At 44.7% G+C, this 22,945-nt stretch overlaps 1 protein-coding gene across 1 annotated transcript in view; it reads right to left on the bottom strand.

Annotated features, from left to right (window-relative positions):
- Positions 1–289: 289 nt before the first annotated feature.
- Positions 290–22,945, bottom strand: part of tnpo3 (transportin 3) — a 37,022-nt gene continuing 14,366 nt past the window's right edge. The window contains exons 2-23 of the mRNA XM_078165104.1: positions 19,416–19,616; positions 15,835–15,908; positions 15,290–15,446; positions 14,868–15,011; positions 14,567–14,742; positions 14,339–14,477; positions 10,980–11,126; positions 10,691–10,798; positions 9,277–9,368; positions 8,970–9,109; positions 8,296–8,487; positions 8,027–8,118; positions 7,783–7,859; positions 7,615–7,675; positions 7,295–7,435; positions 6,139–6,255; positions 4,867–4,961; positions 4,569–4,725; positions 4,156–4,323; positions 3,848–3,960; positions 2,409–2,492; positions 290–918 (exon numbers count right to left, since the gene is read on the bottom strand). Coding sequence (XP_078021230.1) covers positions 2,432–2,492; positions 3,848–3,960; positions 4,156–4,323; positions 4,569–4,725; positions 4,867–4,961; positions 6,139–6,255; positions 7,295–7,435; positions 7,615–7,675; positions 7,783–7,859; positions 8,027–8,118; positions 8,296–8,487; positions 8,970–9,109; positions 9,277–9,368; positions 10,691–10,798; positions 10,980–11,126; positions 14,339–14,477; positions 14,567–14,742; positions 14,868–15,011; positions 15,290–15,446; positions 15,835–15,908; positions 19,416–19,616 — 2,652 coding nt within the window. The 3' untranslated portion in view covers positions 290–918; positions 2,409–2,431. The remainder of the gene's footprint in view (positions 919–2,408; positions 2,493–3,847; positions 3,961–4,155; positions 4,324–4,568; positions 4,726–4,866; positions 4,962–6,138; positions 6,256–7,294; positions 7,436–7,614; positions 7,676–7,782; positions 7,860–8,026; positions 8,119–8,295; positions 8,488–8,969; positions 9,110–9,276; positions 9,369–10,690; positions 10,799–10,979; positions 11,127–14,338; positions 14,478–14,566; positions 14,743–14,867; positions 15,012–15,289; positions 15,447–15,834; positions 15,909–19,415; positions 19,617–22,945) is intronic.

The following is a 22,945-nucleotide window of genomic DNA, read 5'->3' as shown; positions in this document are numbered from 1 at the left end:
CAGAGGGCATGTTCAGAGGACAGTGAGGACATGTTCAGTGGACAAAGCAGAACAGCTGTCATCATGCTATCTGACATCGCACACTGGAGCCACATGATGTTATTATTTGGTCCTGTATAAACATGTAAAGGCGGAGTAAAGGTGTGATGTCATAGCGTCAGCCTCAGAAACTCACCTGGAAACAAAGGTGAGACAACTGACAGGAACCCTCACAGCTCCTCCTCTACCACACACACACACACACACACACACACACTAACACATTGACACACTGACGCGCACACACGTGTTTGTTGTTTCAGTTGTTTTTGTTTTTATTGTTTACAACAAGGCTACATCACCGATGATGTCATGGTGTCAGTCCCTCTGTCTCATTACCCAGAGTTCACTCTGTCTCACTTTGTGGAAAAACAACTAAAAGTCAACCAAAGTTAAAAAGGTCAAAGGTGACGCCAAATCCTCCAGCACGCCGCCTCTACGGGCCGCCGCTCAGCCAAGAGCATCATGGGAAATCTTCTGGCTCTTCATTTGGCACGGACAAAAAACATCACGACCAAAGTCCCAAAAATAAATCTTCTCTTAAAAACTGTTGGCCAGGCGCATCCTACGATTGGTTACTGATGAAGATCAGTTCACTTCTGACTCCGCCCACCGGCCGGACCCGACCCCGCCCACCTGACACCTGCTGCAGGTGAGGTCAGGTGTGGTCGGGGGTCGGGCTAGAGGACTCAGTCTGTCCAATCAGTCCTCACTCTGTCAGTCCTTCAGAGCGATTCGTCCCGCGTCACATTCAAAGTCCCGCCCCCACCTTCATTATCATCATCATCATCATCATCACCACCTCGTCCCTTTGGATCCTCGTCCGCCGTCACAGCTTTTTGCCGTCACCTCTGAAAGTTGGTCAACAAAAGATTTAACCTGCAGAAGAAGAAAACACATGATGATGTCACATACCGAGGATCTGACCAATCAGATCAAAGTCACGTTCACACGCTGCTTGTTTTCACCACTCATCATGTTCACCCGCTGCTCATCTTCACTACGCATCATGTTCACACCATGCTCGTCTTCACTACGCATCATGTTCACACCATGCTCATCTTCACTACGCATCATGTTCACACCATGCTCATCTTCACTACGCATCATGTTCACACCATGCTCGTCTTCACTACGCATCATGTTCACACCATGCTCTTCTTCACTACGCATCATGTTCACACCATGCTCGTCTTCACTACGCATCATGTTCACACCATGCTCGTCTTCACTACGCATCATGTTCACACCATGCTCTTCTTCACTACGCATCATGTTCACACCATGCTCGTCTTCACTACGCATCATGTTCACACCATGCTCGTCTTCACTACGCATCATGTTCACACCATGCTCGTCTTCACTACGCATCATGTTCACACCATGCTCGTCTTCACTACGCGTCATGTTCACACCATGCTCTTCTTCACTACGCGTCATGTTCACACACTGCTCATCTTCACTACGCGTCATGTTCACATCATGCTCGTCTTCCCTACGTGTCACGTTCGCACAATGTTCGTCTTCACTACGCGTCATGTTCCCACACTGCTGGTCTCTATAAACAGATTTGTGTTTACAGTTGCAGAGTGTGCGGAGTGGGCGGGACAAGATTCAGGAATCCTTCTGTGCTTCAAACACATAATTTATTTTTTATCATCGACCTCTGAAGAGGGCCGATTTATAACGAGCAGATCAATAATGAGCCGATCAATAACGAGCCGATCGAAAACAAGCCGACTGATAACGAGATGATCGATAATGAGTCGATTTAACATTAAAGAAAAGATGAACTATGACAGAGACACAAAGTTTCAGTGATGAATTTTTATCAGATGTTAAATTCACTCCAAGTTTTTACTGAAGCTGCATCAAAGACGTCTGGTTCAACAAACACGTGTGAAAAGTTACCTGTGCATGTATAGTCACCTTGTGTTGTGTGAACAGTTATCTGGTGTGATGTGAACAATTACCTTCTGTTTTGTGAATACTTACCTTCTGTTGTGTGAATACTTACCTTCTGGTTTGTGAATAGTTACCTGGTGTGGTGTGAATAGTTACCTGGTGTGGTGTGAACAATTACCTTCTGTTGTGTGAATAGTTACCTTCTGTTGTGTGAATAGTTACCTTCTGGTTTGTGAATAGTTACCTTCTGGTTTGTGAATAGTTACCTTGTGTTGTGTGAACAGTTACCTGGTGTGGTGTGAACAATTACCTTCTGTTGTGTGAATACTTACCTTCTGTTGTGTGAATAGTTACCTTCTGGTTTGTGAATAGTTACCTGGTCTGGTGTGAATAGTTACCTTGTGTTGTGTGAACAGTTACCTGGTGTGGTGTGAATAGTTACCTGGTGTGGTGTGAATAGTTACCTGGTGTGGTGTGAAGGTTGCAGCTATCGGAACAGTCTGGTGAACTCTCTGATGGCCCAACACACCTGTTTACACTCCTCAGCACTGAAGAGATGAAGAAGACACATGTTACGTTACGTTATTGTGACCGTTCTCTTCTTCTTTGGTGTGAGAGACATTGTTACCATGGTTATACAGGCCCCGTTGATTGTGTCATGTTTATATGCTGTATGTTGTTGCTTTTTGTGTGCTGCTCGCTAGTGTGATGTGTTCTGATGGTGTTGGTGTTTGTGTGTCATTGTTTTTCATGCTGAGTCCAACAAGTACAGTGCTGTGGAAAAGAATGTTCCCTCGGGGACAATAAAACCTAACCTAACCTATAGACAGCTGAAACATTTAACTTGTCAGTTTAAACTCCAGCATGTGTAAAACCTTTCACACCTGTCCAGGTGTTCACTCTGAAGCTGTAACCCTACTAAGTTCAGGTACACTCAGAGCTCAGGTGTGGTCGGACGTGTCTTAACTCGCTGTGAGGATGCCAGTTTTTCTACATTCCAAATTTAGATCGAGTCTGAACAAAAACCCGTCAGACGCCTCGGGCAGCTATTACAAATCATCCCATAATGCCAACATGTCCCTGAATGCCTCATGTCAAAGAACACCTCACTGTCAGCTCTGTGCGTCCCTGAAAGCCTCTCTGCCAGCTCTGTGCGTCCCTGAATGCCTCACTGTCAGCTCTGTGCGTCCCTGAATGCCTCACTGTCGGCTCTGTGCGTCCCTGAACGCTTTACTGTCAGCTCTGTGTCCCTGAACGTCTCACTGTCAGTTCTGTGTGTCCCTGAATGCCTCAGTGTCAGCTCTGTGTGTCCCTGAACGCTTTACTGTCAGCTCTGTGCGTCCCTGAACGCCTCACTGTCAGCTCTGTGTGTCCCTGAACGCTTTACTGTTAGCTCTGTGCGTCCCTGAACGCCTCACTGTCAGTTCTGTGTGTCCCTGAATGCCTCAGTGTCAACTCAGTGCGTCCCTGAACGCCTCACTGTCAGCTCTATGGGTCTATGAACCCCTCACTGTCAGCTCCGTGCGTCCCTGAACACCTCTCTGTCAGCTCTGTGCGTCCCTGAAAGCCTGAGTGTCAGCTCTGTGCGTCCCTGAACACCTCTCTGTCAGCTCTGTGCGTCCCTGAACACCTCACTGTCAGCTCTGTGCGTCCCTGAAAGCCTCAGTGTCAGCTCTGTGCGTCCCTGAAAGCCTCACTGTCAGCTGTGTGCATCCCTGAACACCTCACTGTCAGCTCTGTGCATCCCTGAACACCTCACTGTCAGCTCTGTGCATCCCTGAACACCTCATGGTCAGCTCCACATGTCCTTGAACGCCTCACTGTCATGTTCATGTTGCTGTTGTTGATCATGTTACCTGTGATGATGGTTTTAATGGTGTTGACAGTGATGATGGAGTCTCACCTGGTGACCTGTTTGTGGAAATCCGTCAGCTGTTTGTGGGTGACGGTCACGGCTCCTCCGGACGTCTCCTTCGGTAAACCCTTCAGAGCGTTTTCTAACCAGCGGCAGAACGTCTGGAACAGAAGACAGAGTGTAAACACACCTGAGGAACAGCAGGTGACACACCTGAGGAACAACAGGTGACACACCCGAGGAACAACAGGTGACACACCTGAGGAACCGCAGGTGACACACCTGTGAGATAGCAGGTGACACCCTTGAGGGACAGCAGGTGACACACCTGAGCAGGTGTTACTCCTCATACTCACAGGTCTGTTGAACACCATGACCTCCCACAGCACCTCCGCGACGTCGGGCAGTGTGTATGGTGGCAGACAGAAACAACACGAGTGCATCAGCTGAGTGACGAGCTGCTGACCGTGCTGCTCCATGGCCTGACCAATCAGCTGCTTCCTCACCTCAAAGTCCTCCTCATGCTGCAGAGGACAGAGGTCAGAGGACACACGACAGGTAACAGAGGACAGAGGATGACAGAGGACACACGACAGTTAACAGAGGACAGAGGTCAGAGGACAGAGGTAACAGAGGAGGACAGAGGTCGGAGGACAGAAGAAGACAGCGGTTACAGAGGAGGACAGAGGACAGGGGTCAGAGGTCAGAGACAACCTTGTCATCAGAAACGTTTTCATCTTTACGTCCCTGTGTCTTTCTGCTGACTCACGTCATTGGCAACTCCGGTGTGGATCAGGTCTCGGACAAACTTCATGACGCTGCAGTTGGCGTCCCGGTGGTCCAATGAGGTTGCAGCAATGGCACACTGGATGATGTGAACAATGATGCTGCTGCTGAGTAAAGTGACGGGACTCCTCTGGACAAACCTGAACGCAAGAGACAGCCATGAAGATATCATGTAAAAATACAGGTAGTTATACAAGTAGTTGTACAGGTAGATATCAGAGACTTTCCTGAACATAATCTCAGTAGACATTGGATCTTTTCTGGTGAACCTGCAGACTCACCTGGTGGCCAGTCTGAACAGGTCGTCCACAGTGTCAGGATGATTCCTCAGACCATTCGGCTGCTCCAACAACTGGAAAGTTGGCATACACAAAGCCTGGAGGAGGAGGAGGTCATTATCATCATCATCATCAGTCTGCCTCAAACAGTCAGAGTGAATCAGTGCAGCTCAGATTCTCAACTGAACAAACGTGTCTTGTTAGTGGGTCAAAACTGGATTCTTTTATCAAGGCTTCATACACCAGGGCCCTGTGTCAGAAAGCAGGATTAGTGAAAACTCTGAGTTTGTTCAGTTTGAGATGAAACTCTTGAGTTTTCCGTTTCACAAAGCCAGCTCAGCGAAACCCTGAGACAGTTTCTATGGCAACATACTCCATGAAGCAAACCTGCTGAGTCACAGGTTTGCTTCATCTCAGCCTGAGGCTGAGCGTGTAGCAGAAAGTAGAAACATGGCGTGTCCTTTAGTGAATGAAGTGGTGGAGGTTGAGGCCCAGTGTATTCAGAGGCTGTTGTGTAAGGAGAAGGTGATTAGAGCCTGTTTGGATGTCTCCCTGGAGGAGTGTCTATATGAAAGATACTGTTTGACCTCACACTCTATCATTTATCTAACAATCTGTTCCACCCACATATATCACATATTACACATCCTGGATTTACATTATCATCACAGCACATTTTATGCATTGTCCTTTGATTCTTTTCTTTATAACATCAGAGACACTGAACACATCAGAGAGACGGCGGTTTGTCGGCCCGTAAGAAAAGTGTCTCTGGCTCTGAAAAGACGTTTGCCCGTTTTTTGTGGTTTTCCCTGGAAGGCAACAAAAGCCCCGAAAATAATCTTAAAAAAGAGGAATTCCAAAGAACTGCATCCAAACAGGCTCTAAGCACCTTCTCCTTACACAACAGCCTCTGAATACACTGGGCCTCAACCTCCACCACTTCATTCACTAAAGGACACGCCATGTTTCTACTTCCTGCTACACGCTCAGCCTCAGGCTCAGATGAAGCAAACCTGTGACTCAGCAGGTTTGCTTCATGGAGTATGTTGCCATAGTAACTGACTCAGGGTTACACTGAGCTGGCTTTGTGAAACGGAAAACTCAGAGTTTCCCTCATCTCAGGCTGAACAAACTCAGAGTTTCACTGATCCTGCTTTCTGAAATAGGGCCCTGATCTGCAGGTGTGTTGGTGTGTTTCCCTGGACTACAGGTGTGTTTACCTGGTCTTCAGGTGTGCTCGTGTGTTTACCTGGTCGACAGGTGTGTATTTACCTGTAACATGTCAAGCAGGCCCTGCCTGCAGCCCTCCTCCATGCCGTACTCGTCTACCAGAATGCTGCCCAGGTACAGGAAGCAGGAGTGTGGATACACCTGGTACACGCTAACCATCTGAAGACAACAAACATCCAATCAGAGAAGTCAGTTAACATGTGTCACAACTAACATGTGAACAGATGTTAAACTAACATGTGAAAAGGTGTTAAACTAACATGTGAACAGGTGTTTAATTAACATGTGAGCAGGTGTAAAACTAACGTGAAAAGGTGTTAAACTAACATGTGAACAGGTGTTTAACTAGCATGTGAAAAGGTGTTAAACTAACATGTGAACAGGTGTTTAATTAACATGTGAGCAGGTGTAAAACTAACATGTGAAAAGGTGTTAAACTAACACGTGAACAGGTGTTAAACTAACACGTGAACAGGTGTTAAACTAACATGTGAACAGATGTCAAACTAACATGTGAACAGGTGTCAAACTAACATGTGAACAGGTGTTAAACTAACATGTGAACAGGTGTTTAATTAACATGTGAGCAGGTGTAAAACTAACATGTGAAAAGGTGTTAAACTAACACGTGAACAGGTGTTAAACTAACACGTGAACAGGTGTTAAACTAACACGTGAACAGGTGTTAAACTAACATGTGAACAGATGTCAAACTAACATGTGAACAGGTGTTTAACTAACATGTGAACAGGTGTTAAACTAACATGTGAACAGATGTCAAACTAACATGTGAACAGGTGTTAAACTAACGTGAACAGGTGTTTAACTAACATGTGAAAAGGTGTTTAACTAACATATGAACAAGTTTTTAACTAACATGTGAACAGATGTTAAACTAATATGTGAACAGGTGTTTAACTAACATGTGAACAGGTGTTTAACTAACATGTGAACAGGTGTTTAACTAACATGTGAACAGGTGTTAAACTGACGTGAACAGGTGTTTAACTAACATGTGAACAGGTGTTAAACTAACATGTGAACAGGTGTTTAACTAACGTGAACAGGTGTTTAACTAACATGTGAACAGGTGTTAAACTAACATGGTGTGCTGTGTTTTCGATTGTGAAATCCAAACTGTCCTCTTTAACCCTTTTAATTTAACATCAGAAACATAACCTGTCCAGATGTGTCTCACCTGAGTGACGAGTGGCTGCAGCAGGGAGGCGGAGCCTTTCCCGACACATCGTACAGCGAACCTGAGACAACGACAGCATCGCTCCACGATCCTGTTATCAGCCTGATGAGTGTTCAGAGTCTCTGACAGTACAGGCCAGATCTACAGGTGAGTCACATGACACAGGTAAAACATATGACACCTTACAGGTAGGTCACATGATGAAGGTTATTTGTTAATAAAATACTTTTCATGTGTAAATATTCAAAGAACCCTTCCAGGAAAAAAGTCAGATAGATGAGATGAGTTCAGGTGAACTCAGGTGAGTCCAGGTGTTTTACCTCCTGAATGACTTTCTGACAGGGGTGAGTCTGTCCGTTCTCTACAATGGGGTTTGTGTGTCTGACAGAAAAACAAAGAGACAGCATCAACGTGTTTACTTTCCACTGCTTCATGTATTCAAATACAGCCTGAAATTTGACTACAGGTAAATCAAAAGGTAAACTCACCTGAAGATAACAGCCAGTCTGTCGAGCCAGACGGTGGGATCAGCTGATTTACCATTTGTCGATTCTTCAGCCAAAAGCTGAAAGACAAAAATTTAAACTCTGGTTTTAATTTGAATGTTTGTTTTTATTCAAAGACTCTGATCATTTTGTCCTCCAGACAGGTGAGTGTATCAGACAGGTGAGGGGAACACACAGGTGATGGGGACAGACATGTGAGTTACAGACAGGTCAAACATAGACTGACCTTTTTTAGAGCCAGGACCTGTACAGCACAGAGATCACTGAGACATTCTGCAATCTTCTCCAGAGGAAGACGAGCCAGGACTAGAGCTGTACCTGTACAGGTAAACAAACAGACTGTGACATCACAGTGACAGACCTGAGGACCAGAGCCGTACATGTACAGGTAAACAAACAGACTGTGACATCACAGTGACAGACCTGAGGACCAGAGCTGTACCTGTACAGGTAAACAAACAGAATGTGACTGTGATCAAAGGTGTTCTCAAGTACCTTTCAGCAGTCCTACAGCGGCCTCGGTGGAGAGGGCGAAGGAGTCGAGGGCGCGAGCAATGTCCAGCAGACCCTGGAAGTGTTGAGCCATATGATCTCTGCACACCGAACAGATGTTGTGGATCGCCTTGGCTGCTGCTGACGCCAGAGGTTTTTCCCTCAGGCCTTTCATCAGGTAGTTCAATACTGGGTCTGACAGGAAAAGGAAATACACACAGTCAGGGTTTACAAAATAAATGTTCACCTCTGAGCATCAATAAAATATTTACAAGAAAAATGACGGATGTCTCAGATTTCTGTCTCCAATCTCCAGATGATCCTTTAAGTGTTTTTATCATCTCAGTTTGATCACTGCTATGTAAAACTCTCCAGTAAAATACCAGTATAATACCAGTATGACAACAATACGATACCAGTATAATACCAGTTAATACCTGTATAATACCAGTATGATAACAGTATGATACCAGTATAATACCAGTGTGATACCAGTATAATACCAGTATGATAACAGTATGATACAGTATAATACCAGTGTGATACCAGTATAATACCAGTATGATACCAGTGTCATATCAGCCATGTTTCTCTTCACTGGTTACCAGTATAAAACCAGTATGATACCAGTATAATGTCGGCCCTGTTTCAGCGCAGATTGAAGTTTTAATTCGTACCGAGGAATCTTGGGTTTCTGTCGACGACCTCGCTCATCTCTCCGACCAGCTCGATGCTCGTATAACGAACTGCCATATGGACGCTCTCTGGAAGTAGAACCACCTGCTGCAGAACCTCCGACAGCGTTGGGTTGTTCTCTCTGAAAGATAAACACAAACCATTTAAATTTACATTTATTCACAAACGGTTTTCCTGACAGGTCGGGTTGTTTTCTCTCAAGTCAGGACTGATGAAAACTGATATCTCATGTTCCTACGTTCTGAAGGAAGAAGCTGTTTGACATGAAGTGAATTTTCAGATACTCACGGATCAACACTTTTAGCGATCGCAGCCATGATGAAAAGAACAGCCTCTGTCACCTCCCAGGAAGGGCTCCCTTCTTTTAACGTAGAATATAACTGACAACAGACAGAGAACGTCTTTAAATGTGAAATATAACTGACAACAGAGAACATCTTTTAACGTAGAATATAACTGACAACAGACAGAGGACGTCTTTAAATGTGAAATATAACTGACAACAGAGAACATCTTTTAACATAGAATATAACTGACAACAGACAGAGGACGTCTTTAAATGTGAAATATAACTGACAACAGAGAACATCTTTTAACGTAGAACATAACTGACAACAGACAGAGAACGTCTTTAAACGCGGAATATAACTGACAACAGAGAACATCTTTTAACGTAGAATATAACTGACAACAGACAGAGAACGTCTTTAAACGCGGAATATAACTGACAACAGAGAACATCTTTTAACGTAGAATATAACTGACAACAGACAGAGAACATCTTTAAATGTGAAATATAAGTGACAACAAAGAACATCTTTTAACGTAGAACATAACTGACAACAGACAGAGAACGTCTTTAAACGCGGAATATAACTGACAACAGAGAACATCTTTGAACGTAGAATATAACTGACAACAGACAGAGAACGTCTTTAAACGCGGAATATAACTGACAACAGAGAACATCTTTTAACGTAGAATATAACTGACAACAGACAGAGAACGTCTTTAAACGCAGAATATAACTGACAACAGAGAACATCTTTTAACGTAGAACATAACTGAAAACAGACAGAGAACGTCTTTAAACGCGGAATACAACTGACAACAGAGAACATCTTCTAACGTAGAATATAACTGACAACAGAGAACATCTTCTAACGTAGAATATAACTGACAACAGACAGAGAACGTCTTTAAACGCGGAATACAACTGACAACAGAGAACATCTTCTAACGTAGAATACAACTGACAACAGAGAACATCTTCTAACGTAGAATATAACGGACAACAGACAGAGAACATCTTTAAACGCGGAATACAACTGACAACAGAGAACATCTTCTAACGTAGAATATAACTGACAACAGAGAACATCTTCTAACGTAGAATATAACTGACAACAGACAGAACGTCTTTAAACGCGGAATACAACTGACAACAGAGAACATCTTCTAACGTAGAATATAACTGACAACAGAGAACATCTTCTAACGTAGAATATAACTGACAACAGACAGAGAACGTCTTTAAACGTGGAATATAACTGACAACAGAGAACATCTTTGAACGTAGAATATAACTGACAACAGAATGAGAACGTCTTTAAACATTTAACGTACGGTAACTAAGAACATGTTCACCAAACAGATTAGAAGCCTTTCATTGTTTAGAACTTGTGGATTTAACCTGAGGTACCTGAGAGAAACACTCCATGGATCCAACAAGAAAAATGACATCTTTAACCAGGTCAGATACTCTCATCCTGAACTCCCCAAAGTCATCAGTGTCCTCAGGGATCCCCTCCTGTTGAGTCCAAAGTCATTTATATTAAATCTGATGATGTACAGGAAACAGTTTTTAACTACAACTGAAATCAAACCAAGAGAATTGTGTTTGTCTGATGGTGTTTTCCGATCAGTACAGTTCAGGTTGTGGATTTTATCTGTCACAGGTAGTTCTGTGTGGACTGGATCAAGTGACTTACATGGTCTGGGTCCAGTTGACAGTGTCGAGCCAAACAGTGCAGAAGTCTCTGGATGTACGGTCTGAAGATGGAGTGAAGAGCTGCATCATTGATTTTATACAGATGTTCTCCAAGACGGTACCAGAAGTTAAAGGAGATCTCCACGACCTGGATCAGAACAAGAACCAGAACACAGACAGAGAATGATTATCACCCTAACCCACAGGAAGATCTTGTCGTAGGTGTGGTAGTGTAGTGTTATTACTGTTATGGTAAAATGGACTGCACTTGTGTAGCAACTTCCCGGTGTTCTTGACCACTCAATGCGCTTTTACACTCCTGAGTCACAAACACACATTCACATTCACACATTCACACACTGGTGGCCGAGGCTATCATACAAGGGGCCACCTGCTCCTCAGAAACCATTCACACACACTCACACACTGATGGAACAGCCATAAGGGGCAATTCTGGGTTCACTATCTTTCCCAAGTATACATCAACATGCGGACTGGAAGAGCCGGGGATTAAACCCCCAATCCTCTGATTAGTGACGACCTGCTCTACCTTTGATCCACAGCCAGCCCACTGAGGGTGTGGGGGTCATTACTGTGACTGTACTGAGGGTGTGGTGGTCATTACTGTAACTGTACTGAGGGTGTGGGGGTTATTACTGTAACTGTACTGAGGGTGTGGGGGTCATTACTGTGACTGTACTGAGGGTGTGGTGGTCATTACTGTAACTGTACTGAGGGTGTGGGGGTCATTACTGTGACTGTACTGAGGGTGTGGGGGTTATTACTGTGACCGTACGAAGGGTGTGGGGGTCATTACTGTAACTGTACTGAGGGTGTGGTGGTTATTACTGTAACTGTACTGAGGGTGTGGTGGTCATTACTGTGACTGTACTGAGGGTGTGGTGGTCATTACTGTGACTGTACTGAGGGTGTGGTGGTTATTACTGTAACTGTACTGAGGGTGTGGGGGTCATTACTGTGACTGTACTGAGGGTGTGGTGGTCATTACTGTGACTGTACTGAGGGTGTGGGGGTCATTACTGTGACTGTACTGAGGGTGTGGGGGTTATTACTGTGACCGTACGAAGGGTGTGGGGGTCATTACTGTAACTGTACTGAGGGTGTGGGGGTCATTACTGTAACTGTACTGAGGGTGTGGGGGTCATTACTGTGACTGTACTGAGGGTGTGGGGGTTATTACTGTAACTGTACTGAGGGTGTGGTGGTCATTACTGTAACTGTACTGAGGGTGTGGGGGTCATTACTGTGACCGTACGAAGGGTGTGGTGGTCATTACTGTAACTGTACTGAGGGTGTGGTGGTCATTACTGTAACTGTACGGAGGGTGTGGTGGTCATTACTGTAACTGTACGGAGGGTGTGGTGGTCATTACTGTAACTGTACTGAGGGTGTGGTGGTTATTACTGTAACTGTACTGAGGGTGTGGTGGTCATTACTGTAACTGTACGGAGGGTGTGGTGGTCATTACTGTGACTGTACTGAGGGTGTGGGGGTCATTACTGTGACTGTACTGAGGGTGTGGTGGTCATTACTGTAACTGTACTGAGGGTGTGGGGGTTATTACTGTAACTGTACTGAGGGTGTGGGGGTCATTACTGTGACTGTACTGAGAGTGTGGTGGTTATTACTGTAACTGTACTGAGGGTGTGGGGGTCATTACTGTGACTGTACTGAGGGTGTGGTGGTCATTACTGTAACTGTACGGAGGGTGTGGTGGTCATTACTGTAACTGTACTGAGGGTGTGGTAGTCATTACTGTGACTGTACGGAGGGTGTGGTGGTTATTACTGTAACTGTACTGAGGGTGTGGTGGTCATTACTGTAACTGTACGGAGGGTGTGGTGGTCATTACTGTAACTGTACGGAGGGTGTGGTGGTCATTACTGTAACTGTACTGAGGGTGTGGTAGTCATTACTGTAACTGTACGGAGGGTGTGGTGGTCATTACTGTAACTGTACGGAGGGTGTGGTGGTTATTACTGTAACTGTACTGAGGGTGTGGTGGTCATTACTGTAACTGTACTGAGGGTGTGGTGGTCATTACTGTAACTGTACGGAGGGTGTGGTGGTCATTACTGTGACTGTACTGAGGGTGTGGTGGTCATTACTGTGACTGTACTGAGGGTGTGGGGGTCATTACTGTGACTGTACTGAGGGTGTGGTGGTCATTACTGTGACTGTACTGAGGGTGTGGGGGTTATTACTGTAACTGTACTGAGGGTGTGGTGGTTATTACCGTGACCGTACGAAGGGTGTGGGGGTCATTACTGTAACTGTACTGAGGGTGTGGTAGTCATTACTGTGACTGTACGGAGGGTGTGGTGGTTATTACTGTAACTGTACTGAGGGTGTGGTGGTCATTACTGTAACTGTACGGAGGGTGTGGTGGTCATTACTGTAACTGTACGGAGGGTGTGGTGGTTATTACTGTAACTGTACTGAGGGTGTGGTGGTTATTACCGTGACCGTACGAAGGGTGTGGGGGTCATTACTGTAACTGTACTGAGGGTGTGGTAGTCATTACTGTGACTGTACGGAGGGTGTGGTGGTTATTACTGTAACTGTACTGAGGGTGTGGTGGTCATTACTGTAACTGTACGGAGGGTGTGGTGGTCATTACTGTAACTGTACGGAGGGTGTGGTGGTCATTACTGTAACTGTACTGAGGGTGTGGTGGTCATTACTGTAACTGTACTGAGGGTGTGGTGGTCATTACTGTAACTGTACTGAGGGTGTGGGGGTCATTACTGTGACTGTACTGAGGGTGTGGGGGTTATTACTGTAACTGTACTGAGGGTGTGGTGGTCATTACTGTAACTGTACTGAGGGTGTGATGGTCATTACTGTGACTGTACTGAGGGTGTGGTGGTTATTACTGTGACTGTACTGTACTGAGGGTGTGGGGGTCATTACTCTAACTGTACTGAGGGTGTGGTGGTTATTACTGTGACTGTACTGTACTGAGGGTGTGGGGGTCATTACTGTAACTGTACTGAGGGTGTGGTGGTCATTACTGTAACTGTACTGAGGGTGTGGGGGTCATTACTGTAATTGTACTGAGGGTGTGGTGGTCATTACTGTAACTGTACTGAGGGTGTGGTGGTCATTACTGTGACTGTACTGAGAGTGTGGTGGTTATTACTGTGACTGTACTGAGAGTGTGGTGGTTATTACTGTAACTGTACTGAGGGTGTGGTGGTTATTACTGTGACTGTACCGAGGGTGTGGTGGTTATTACTGTAACTGTACTGAGGGTGTGGTGGTTATTACTGTGACTGTACTGAGGGTGTGGTAGTTATTACTGTAACTGTACTGAGGGTGTGGTGGTCATTAATGTACCTCATACTGAGGATGTCCTGCACAGATCAGCAGCAGCTCCAGTGTCCTCAAGTCTCCCATACCCTGACCAGGACTCCTGACCGTGGTCTCTAAAAATGTCTCGCAGAGTTCGGTGAAGATCCTGCAGTAGTTCAGCACTCTGAGGACACAATGTCCAACATAAATGTGACTGATACCACTGACCGTACAGTTGACAATAATCACAACTAGTTTCCTATGTGTACTCACTTATCAAGGTCTTCTCGGGCCACAGCCATGTGATACGCCGTCTCCAGCGTCAGGACGCCCTGGAAGAGCTGCAGCGCTAACGCCATGTTGGTGTCTACGTTTTCTATGGCATAGAGAGCCGAGCAGACGCAGTCGGACGCCGCCTCGTGTAGGTTGGTTGAGGTTTCATCCCTCTGCTGTTGAGACAAAATGAAACATTAGATAGCTCTGATAGATCCAGCAACATCATTATGTAAACAGGAAGAGGCTGTTCCTGTAAACCTGTCAGACCAGTAGTAGACCAGTAAAGTATGAATCTCACCAAGACTTGGAAGAGGACCATGAGCAGCTGGTTACTGGCCATGAAGTTACTGTCGAGGACTCCCAGGTTGAACCAGCTGCCCAAACAGCGAAACACCTTAATGAGCATCTTCTCATCACTGCCCGTCTTCTCCACACACGATGTCTAAAATAAAACACAAACCAAAGAGCATGATGATATTATGTTTGAAGTCAGGATGATCATTGTGTTAAAAGGTCTGATAAATGTTAGTGTGGCTTTAATACGCCTATATAAATCCTACATTCTACATTCAGAGTTTGTCAGCCTCAGATCCATCACTGTCCCTGTTGTTTCCTACAGTCGATGTCTGACAACAAACTAAAAACTAGGTTGTGTTTATTTGTTTTTATTTATATTTATTTGTTAAACAGCTGATGAAGAGTGAAACTGATGTTTCTAACCAGCAGAGTGACGACAGTGCTGGAGTAATACGCCAGATCCTCAATGATTTCTGTCCTACGATTGGCTCCGATTCGTAGAGATCGACTGTGAACTTCCTCTGGCAGCACAGTGAGAATCTCTATGAGGAAGGGCATCGAGCTGATGTCATTGTTGTACCTGAGAGGGGGCGGAGACATGGACAGGTGAGACAGGATGTCAGAGGGCAGAAGAAAAGCAGCTGGCTTCAGAAAATTTAAGGATGAATCCATTCATGTCATCAGAAAAACAAAACCTCACTGAAACATCACAGGTACAACTCAGATGTCCTGCAGGTGTGAAACATCGCAGGTACGACTGAGACGTCCTGCAGGTGTGAAACATCCCGCAGGTGTGAAGCATCACAGGTACGACTGTGAAACGTGTCTACCACCATCAAGGACTGAAACTTTGTGTCTACAATGAATTTAAACTTGATGTTACCATTTCCTGCTAACTGGCAGGCGGCCATATTTGTAGTCCCTGTCTATAGTCAACACAAGTCACAGATGATCCTGTGAATTCTTACTTTTCTATGAGCGTGTGAACGCATCCTTTCCACGAGGCCATTTGTAGAGCGAGATCTGCGATGGCTAACGCCAGCTGAGAAAAAAAAAATAACAGGGTTAAAAACAGAATCAACAGAGTGACGTCAGAACAGAACGCTGAATAAACTTTAAGACAATGGACATCAGAGATCTTAAATCAGTGATCAGAGGACAGAGATCAGAGGACAGAGGTCAGAGGACAGAGATCAGAGGTCAGAGATCAAAGGACAGAGGTCAGAGGTCAGAGGACAGAGATCAAAGGTCAGAGGACAGAGATCAGAGGACAGAGGTCAAAGATCAGAGGACAAACATCAGAGGACAGAGGACAGAGATCAGAGGACAGAGGTCAGAGATCAGAGGTCAGAGTACAGAGATCAGAGGACAGAGGTCAGAGATCAGAGGACCGAGATCAGAGGTCCGAGGACAGAGATCAGAGGAAAGAGATCAGAGGAAAGAGGTCAGAGGACAGAGATCAGAGGTCAGAGGAAAGAGGTCAGAGGACAGAGATCAAAGGACAGAGGTCAGAGGATAGAGATCAAAGGACAGAGGTCAGCGATCAGAGGAAAGAGATCAGAGGACAGAGATCAGAGGACAGAGGTCAGAGGACAGAGGTCAGAGGTCAGAGGTCAGAGATCAGAGGACAGAGATCAGAGGACAGAGATCAGGTCAGAGGACAGAGACCAGAGGACAGAGATCAGAGGAAAGAGATCAGAGGACAGAGATCAGAGGAAAGAGGTCAGAGGACAGAGGTCCGAGGACAGAGATCAGAGGAAAGAGATCAGAGGTCAGAGGAAAGAGGTCAGAGGATAGAGATCAAAGGACAGAGGTCAGAGGATAGAGATCAAAGGACAGAGGTCAGAGGACAGAGATCAGAGGAAAGAGGTCAGAGGACAGAGGTCAGAGGACAGAGATCAGAGGAAAGAGGTCAGAGGAAAGAGGTCAGAGGACAGAGATCAGAGGAAAGAGGTCAGAGGAAAGAGGTCAGAGGACAGAGATCAGAGGAAAGAGGTCAGAGGACAGAGGTCAGAGGACAGAGATCAGAGGAAAGAGGTCAGAGGAAAGAGGTCAGAGGACAGAGATCAGAGGAAAGAGGTCAGAGGACAGAGATCAAAGGACAGAGGTCAGAGGATAGAGATCAAAGGACAGAGGTCAGAGGACAGAGATCAGAGGAAAGAGGTCAGAGGACAGAGGTCAGAGGACAGAGATCAGAGGAAAGAGATCAGAGGAAAGAGGTCAGAGGACAGAGATCAGAGGACAGAGGACAGAGATCCGAGGACAGAGATCAGAGGTCAGAGGACAGAGATCAGAGGACAGAGATCAGAGGTCAGAGGACAGAGATCCGAGGACAGAGATCAGAGGTCAGAGGACAGAGATCAGAAAACATAGGTGATGGTGTTTGGTCCAAATGGCTCTTGTGACCCCCCCCCCGTTGATTTGGACCCCTTGGCACTATATGTGAAGCCAACAGTGTCTAACTTGGGTTTTAAGATGGACAGTGATTTTAAATTGGAGTGTCAAATTGGTGCAGTAGTTAAGTCCAGCTTCTTTCACCTTAGGCAGCTGGCAAAGGCGAAGCCTTTTCTTGCACAACAGCACTCTGAAATAGTAATCCATGCCTTCATCATGTCCCGGCACGATTACTGTAATGCACTTTATTTTGGAGTCAGCCAGTCTTCCCTCGCACGTCTTCAGTTGGTTCAGAACGCTGCTGCTCGGCTCTTAACTGGAGCACGTAAGAGGGGAACACATTACGCCCATTCTGGCCTCCCTCCACTGGCTGCCCGTGCACTTTAGAGTTCATTTTAAGATTCTTTTATTTGTTTTTAAATCTTTAAATGGTCTTCCCCCGCCTTACCGCTCCCTCCCTACGCTCCTGCTCTGTGCCTCAGGTCAGCTGATCAGCTGTTCCTGGATGTACCGAGGTCTAAGCGGAAGCTCAGAAGGGATAGAGCCTTTACTGTAGCGGCTCCCAGATTGTGGAACTATTTACCTCTCCACATTAGACTGGCCCCCTCACTGTCTGTTTTTAAAACCAGTCTTAAAACCCATTTTTACTCCTTAGCTTTTAACCCAGTGTGAGACTCTGCTCTTGTTTTACTGTTTCATTGTTTCTATTGTTTGTCTTATGTTTTTTTTGTATAGCATTTTGTTTCAGCTGTGGTTGTTTTTAAAGTGCTGTATAAATAAAGTTGAGTTGAGCTGAGTTGAGTTGAGTCAAAGGACAGAGATCAGAGATCAGTGGACAGAGGTCAAAGGACAGAGATCAGAGATCAGTGGACAGAGATCAGAGGACAGAGGTCAGAGGAAAGAGGTCAGAGGACAGAGATCAGAGGAAAGAGGTCAGAGGAAAGAGGTCAGAGGACAGAGATCAGAGGAAAGAGGTCAGAGGACAGAGGTCAGAGGACAGAGATCAAAGGACAGAGGTCAGAGGACATAGATCAGAGATCAGAGGACAGAGAACAGACTGTCTCTGCCGTCTCAGTTTTAATGTTCCTGTCTGATGAAACAAAGAAACAACAGAGATCCTGACGGTTGTAAAACCAGAAGCTGATGAAACAAATGTCCTCCTGTGATGTCATCATGTTGCAGTATTGAGTTACAGTCTGTCGTTGTGTCAGATTAAAGATGTTACTGATCAGAACCAATCAGATCAATCAGAACCAATCAGATCAATCAGATCAATGATAATGTTAATGTAACCTAGGGCTGGGCGGTATGACAAAATTGTCATATCACGTTTTTTTGAAAATCATATCGGTTTCGCGGTATTTGACTGTATTTTGCTCGGGTTCAGCCCACTTGACATACTGCTGTGTTGTGCTACGGCCTGTTCAAGTGCTGCAAATTGTTATTTACGTGACAACGCCTGAATGCAACACAGGCTCCGCTCCATTAGTGCCATGTTCAGTTATAATTGTCTCGCACTCGGGTCGTCTTCGGTCAGGAAAATGCGGCCAGAGCCGTGCTCCTTTTGTTGTTGTTGTTTTTTTTTATCAATTTAGCTTTGCTAAGGGACTACAAAACCCATTCAGAAACAATTCTATTATAACTTTTACACTTAAATTTGTACCGCGATATATACCATAACCGTGAAGGGATTCGATTTATACCGTGATATGAATTTTAGGTCATACCGCCCAGTAACCTTAATTTACCGTTAATGTAACCTTAATGTAAGCTTAATGTACCATTAATGTAACCTTAATGTAACCTAAATGTACCGTTAATGTAATCTTAATGTACCGTTAATGTAATCTTAATGTACTGTTAATGTAACCTTAATGTAACCTAAATGTACCGTTAATGTAAGCTTAATGTACCGGTGATGTAACCTTAATGTAACCTAAATGTACTGTTAATGTAAGCTTAATGTACCGTTAATGTTCCGTTAATGTAACCTTAATGTAACCTCTGTGATCAGGTCATACCGACAATTCACAGAACTCGACCCTGATTGGTCAAAAAGGTTTGTTCCGCTGACCAGTTTGTTCTGGTTCAAGCAGAGACCTTGACTCAGAAGGAACCTGAAGGTCAGACATGTCACCTGTAAAACCCATGTTACCTGTGTGACAATGATGGGCGACAGGTCTTTGAGGTTCTGGATGTGAGTCAGGAGTGAGTCTCGCAGTGCATTGTGGGTCTCAGGGGGAAGCTCGTAGAACGACGTCTGGATCTTCATCTTCATCGTCTGAGCAGCGAAGTAACACGACTCCACATCCTGTTTGAGCTGCAGCAGCTGGTCTGAGATCTCCCACGCATACATCTGTGGGACAGGAAGTGATGTCATTACACCTGTTTACACCTGAGCTGCAGCAGGTTTTATAATAGGCTCGTTCGAGATGAACTGCTCCTCGCCTGGAAAGTAGACGAGAGCAGGCGGCCACAGCGGGGGCGGTGACAAAAAGCTGCAGTGAAGTCGGACAGTTTCCCGACAGTTTCCAGCAGCCTTCAGTCCGTACAGGAAGTCACAGATACACTTACATCCTGTCTGGAATGATGTCAATTCATTAAAAAAGTGATCAGACCCATCAGTTTGTTTTCAGTCTCCAGTTGTTTTAATTATGATAGATTAATTTATTAAAATGCTTTACAGGTGATCTGTATGTTCATGGTTCATGAACTCTGCTGTAAATCAGCATCATATCAGTTTGACCTGTCCCCTCAACTACACAGGTTGAATAAAGTGTGTTTGAATATAAGGTTAATATTTTCAGAGGAAAAAAAATACAAGACAACAGCTTTCATTAAGGCTCAGTCAGACACAGTCAGGGCTTCACATCTGTACACATTATTTTAAGAATCCTCACATCTCACTGACCACCAGTCTCTGTGTTGCTAAATACTTCAATAATTAAAGCGTCCAGTGTTAATACACAGTAGACTGTATAGTTTATGATGAATGTATTTAGTCTGTGACAACTAAACTTCACCATCAGTCACACAACATGTTTTCTGTTACAGAATAAACCTTCAAATCAGACAAATACAATCTTAATCTCTAAAATTCAACAAAAATGAAAAGTTTATCTAAAACGTCATATTGTTGAGTCAACATCTGAACCAATCAGCTTTTAGATCAGGTGAGAGCCAGGCGGTGCAGTCTGTGGAGAGCCATTCTTGGATCCCATCGGCTGTATTCGGCGTCTGACTTCCGGCAGACGGTGATACAGCCTCTGGGGGCAGACCCCCGATTTTTTGGCATTTGGGCAGAGGAGGCGAATTTCTGTTTCCGACCTCCGTTAATATATAAGTAAATATCAGATATTAATATATACTTTCAACATATTGTACCACAGTAGCCAGAACTATAATTATAATATTATTACTTTCATTAATGTTGTTGTAAGCTACTGTCATTACCGTCTGTCCTGCATCTCTCTCTCTCTCTCTCTCTCTCTCTCTCTCTCATTGTGTCATATGGATTACTGTTAATGTATTATGCTGATCTGTTCTGTACGACATCTATTGCACGTCTGTCCGTCCTGGAAGAGGGATCCCTCCTCAGTTGCTCTTCCTGAGGTTTCTACCGTTTTTCCCCGTTAAAGGGTTTTTTTGGGGAGTTTTTCCTGATCAGCTGTGAGGGTCATAAGGACAGAGGGATGTTGTATGCTATAAAGCCCTGTGAGGCAAATTGTGATTTGTGATATTGGGCTTTATAAATAAAATTGATTGATTGATTGAATATGCTGATCCATTGCGATGGATTCAGAGTTTGCAGTGACGCCAATTATGTTCCGCCTCGTTAATTCACCGCACGGACCGTTTAACCTGTTAAAAACTGTAACCGGCTCAAACGTGATTGATCAATATCACGCGGACTACAAACAGCCTAGCACCGGACTCATTCACTGAATGTAGAGTCTGTATCCACCATATTTTCAAACACCGAAGTAAATAGTGATCAACTTCCATGTTCCGGTCAGCCGCTTTCCCTCATGCTTTCCCTTACCGGAGCTAACGGTGCAAGCTAATTTTTTTCAATTTTCAATTGTTTATGTTAGTCAATCAGTTAGTTAGTTAGTTAGTTAGTTAGTCTGTGTATTTTGTATAGATAACTGTGCCCACGTTTCCGTTACAACGGAAATTTATTCCCTCTAAACGCGAATAAATCGCATGTCAATCATAAACTATGAACCAAAAAAGCAAAAAGCAAAAAAATCTATCCCGAGTGAGACAAACTGCTTGATCCCCGTCTCCAGTGTACCAGCAGAGAACCCGCAGAACCGAATCAGTGAAAAAACACACCGGGCTACACAGCCTCTCTACCTGAGCAGCTGAAGCTGCGGCTCGCACCCTCGACACACAGACACACAGACGGTGCTTCTGCATGCCAGCCACACGTGTGCTCACCTGTGAGAAATAAATATGTGAGGTGTACGCTGCTTTTCTATCTTTTTTTCCCTTTTCTTTCTTTCTTTCTTCTGTCAGCGACATACACTCCTAACACAGGACAGGTTGTTTTAATTGACTGAGTTGATCATTAAGCCATAGTGATGCTGGGATCGGCTCTGATAGCACCTGAATCAGCATGTATGCATCAACCACCCAGCCGTTACAACATAATTGAGCTAGCAAAGCAGTTTTGTGTTGCTATGTGTGGTATTTATTCAGTTTTGGGAAATCACGATGTCTAGAAAGCATCAGTGGCTGCAGCTGACAGGGACAGCTAACGTTAACACTAGCAGCAAAGCTAACATCAGAACGTCATCTGTTAAAAGCCTCCCGTTGTCGGATACAACATGAAACTGTTCCAGTTAGCTCAATCATGTTGTAATTAAGACATCCGCTGGAAAAAATAATTTTTTCATGGACCGTTTATTGAGTTATTGAGTTATTACAGACACCGCTAACGGCTAACAGCTAATGGTTAGCCCAGCTAATCTATAATAACCATGTTATTAATTATAAAACGTGCACACAGAAATAGTAATGTTTGTTCAATCATTGTGTTTATAGACTTTACAAACATCAGATTAGTCTTAACGGTGATATAGTAATGTGAAAAATGTGTTCAATTTGAACCCGAGTGACAAGCTAGCGAGGAGGACAACACAGAAAATATACAGGAAGAACATGAAGATGTAGTAGACGAACAGAGACATGAGGTGCGAGTGGGACAAAACAGCTGGTGTCAGTGCGGAAACTGCATCTCCATGACAACCAAGCGAGAGAGTGTGTGTTGTCAGGAGCTTCAATTTTTCTCTGCAGCTGTTCAAGGTACCGTAAAATGTCATCCAATATCAATGATCTCAGAGATTAGCATCCACCACTGTCGTATGCTTTATACGTTGTGATACACAGTAAAACACACTGACAAGATGCTTACGAGTTTGATCATTGTTGAAGATATCCCGTGCATCACAGCACATGACTCGCTGCATCCGACGTGTCTTTAACATTATCCGTCTGAGTCTCTGCATCGGACTTACTTGGAGAACACTGTACACTTACACTTACAGATTGAACAGGTTGAACGGGTGGACTGTCAGCTTCCTCCATAACCAGTGGTGTGGCCGACGGTTCACCTTCAGAAGCTACAGCAGCAGCAGCGGGTTCTTTGCGGCACAAGAGAGCATCCAGCGTCTCCTGTTT

This window comes from Epinephelus lanceolatus, chromosome 23, assembly GCF_041903045.1.
Source record: "Epinephelus lanceolatus isolate andai-2023 chromosome 23, ASM4190304v1, whole genome shotgun sequence".
NCBI lineage: Eukaryota > Metazoa > Chordata > Actinopteri > Perciformes > Serranidae > Epinephelus > Epinephelus lanceolatus.
Note: the sequence above shows the minus strand (reverse complement) of the source record. Positions and strands in the feature narration are given on the sequence as shown.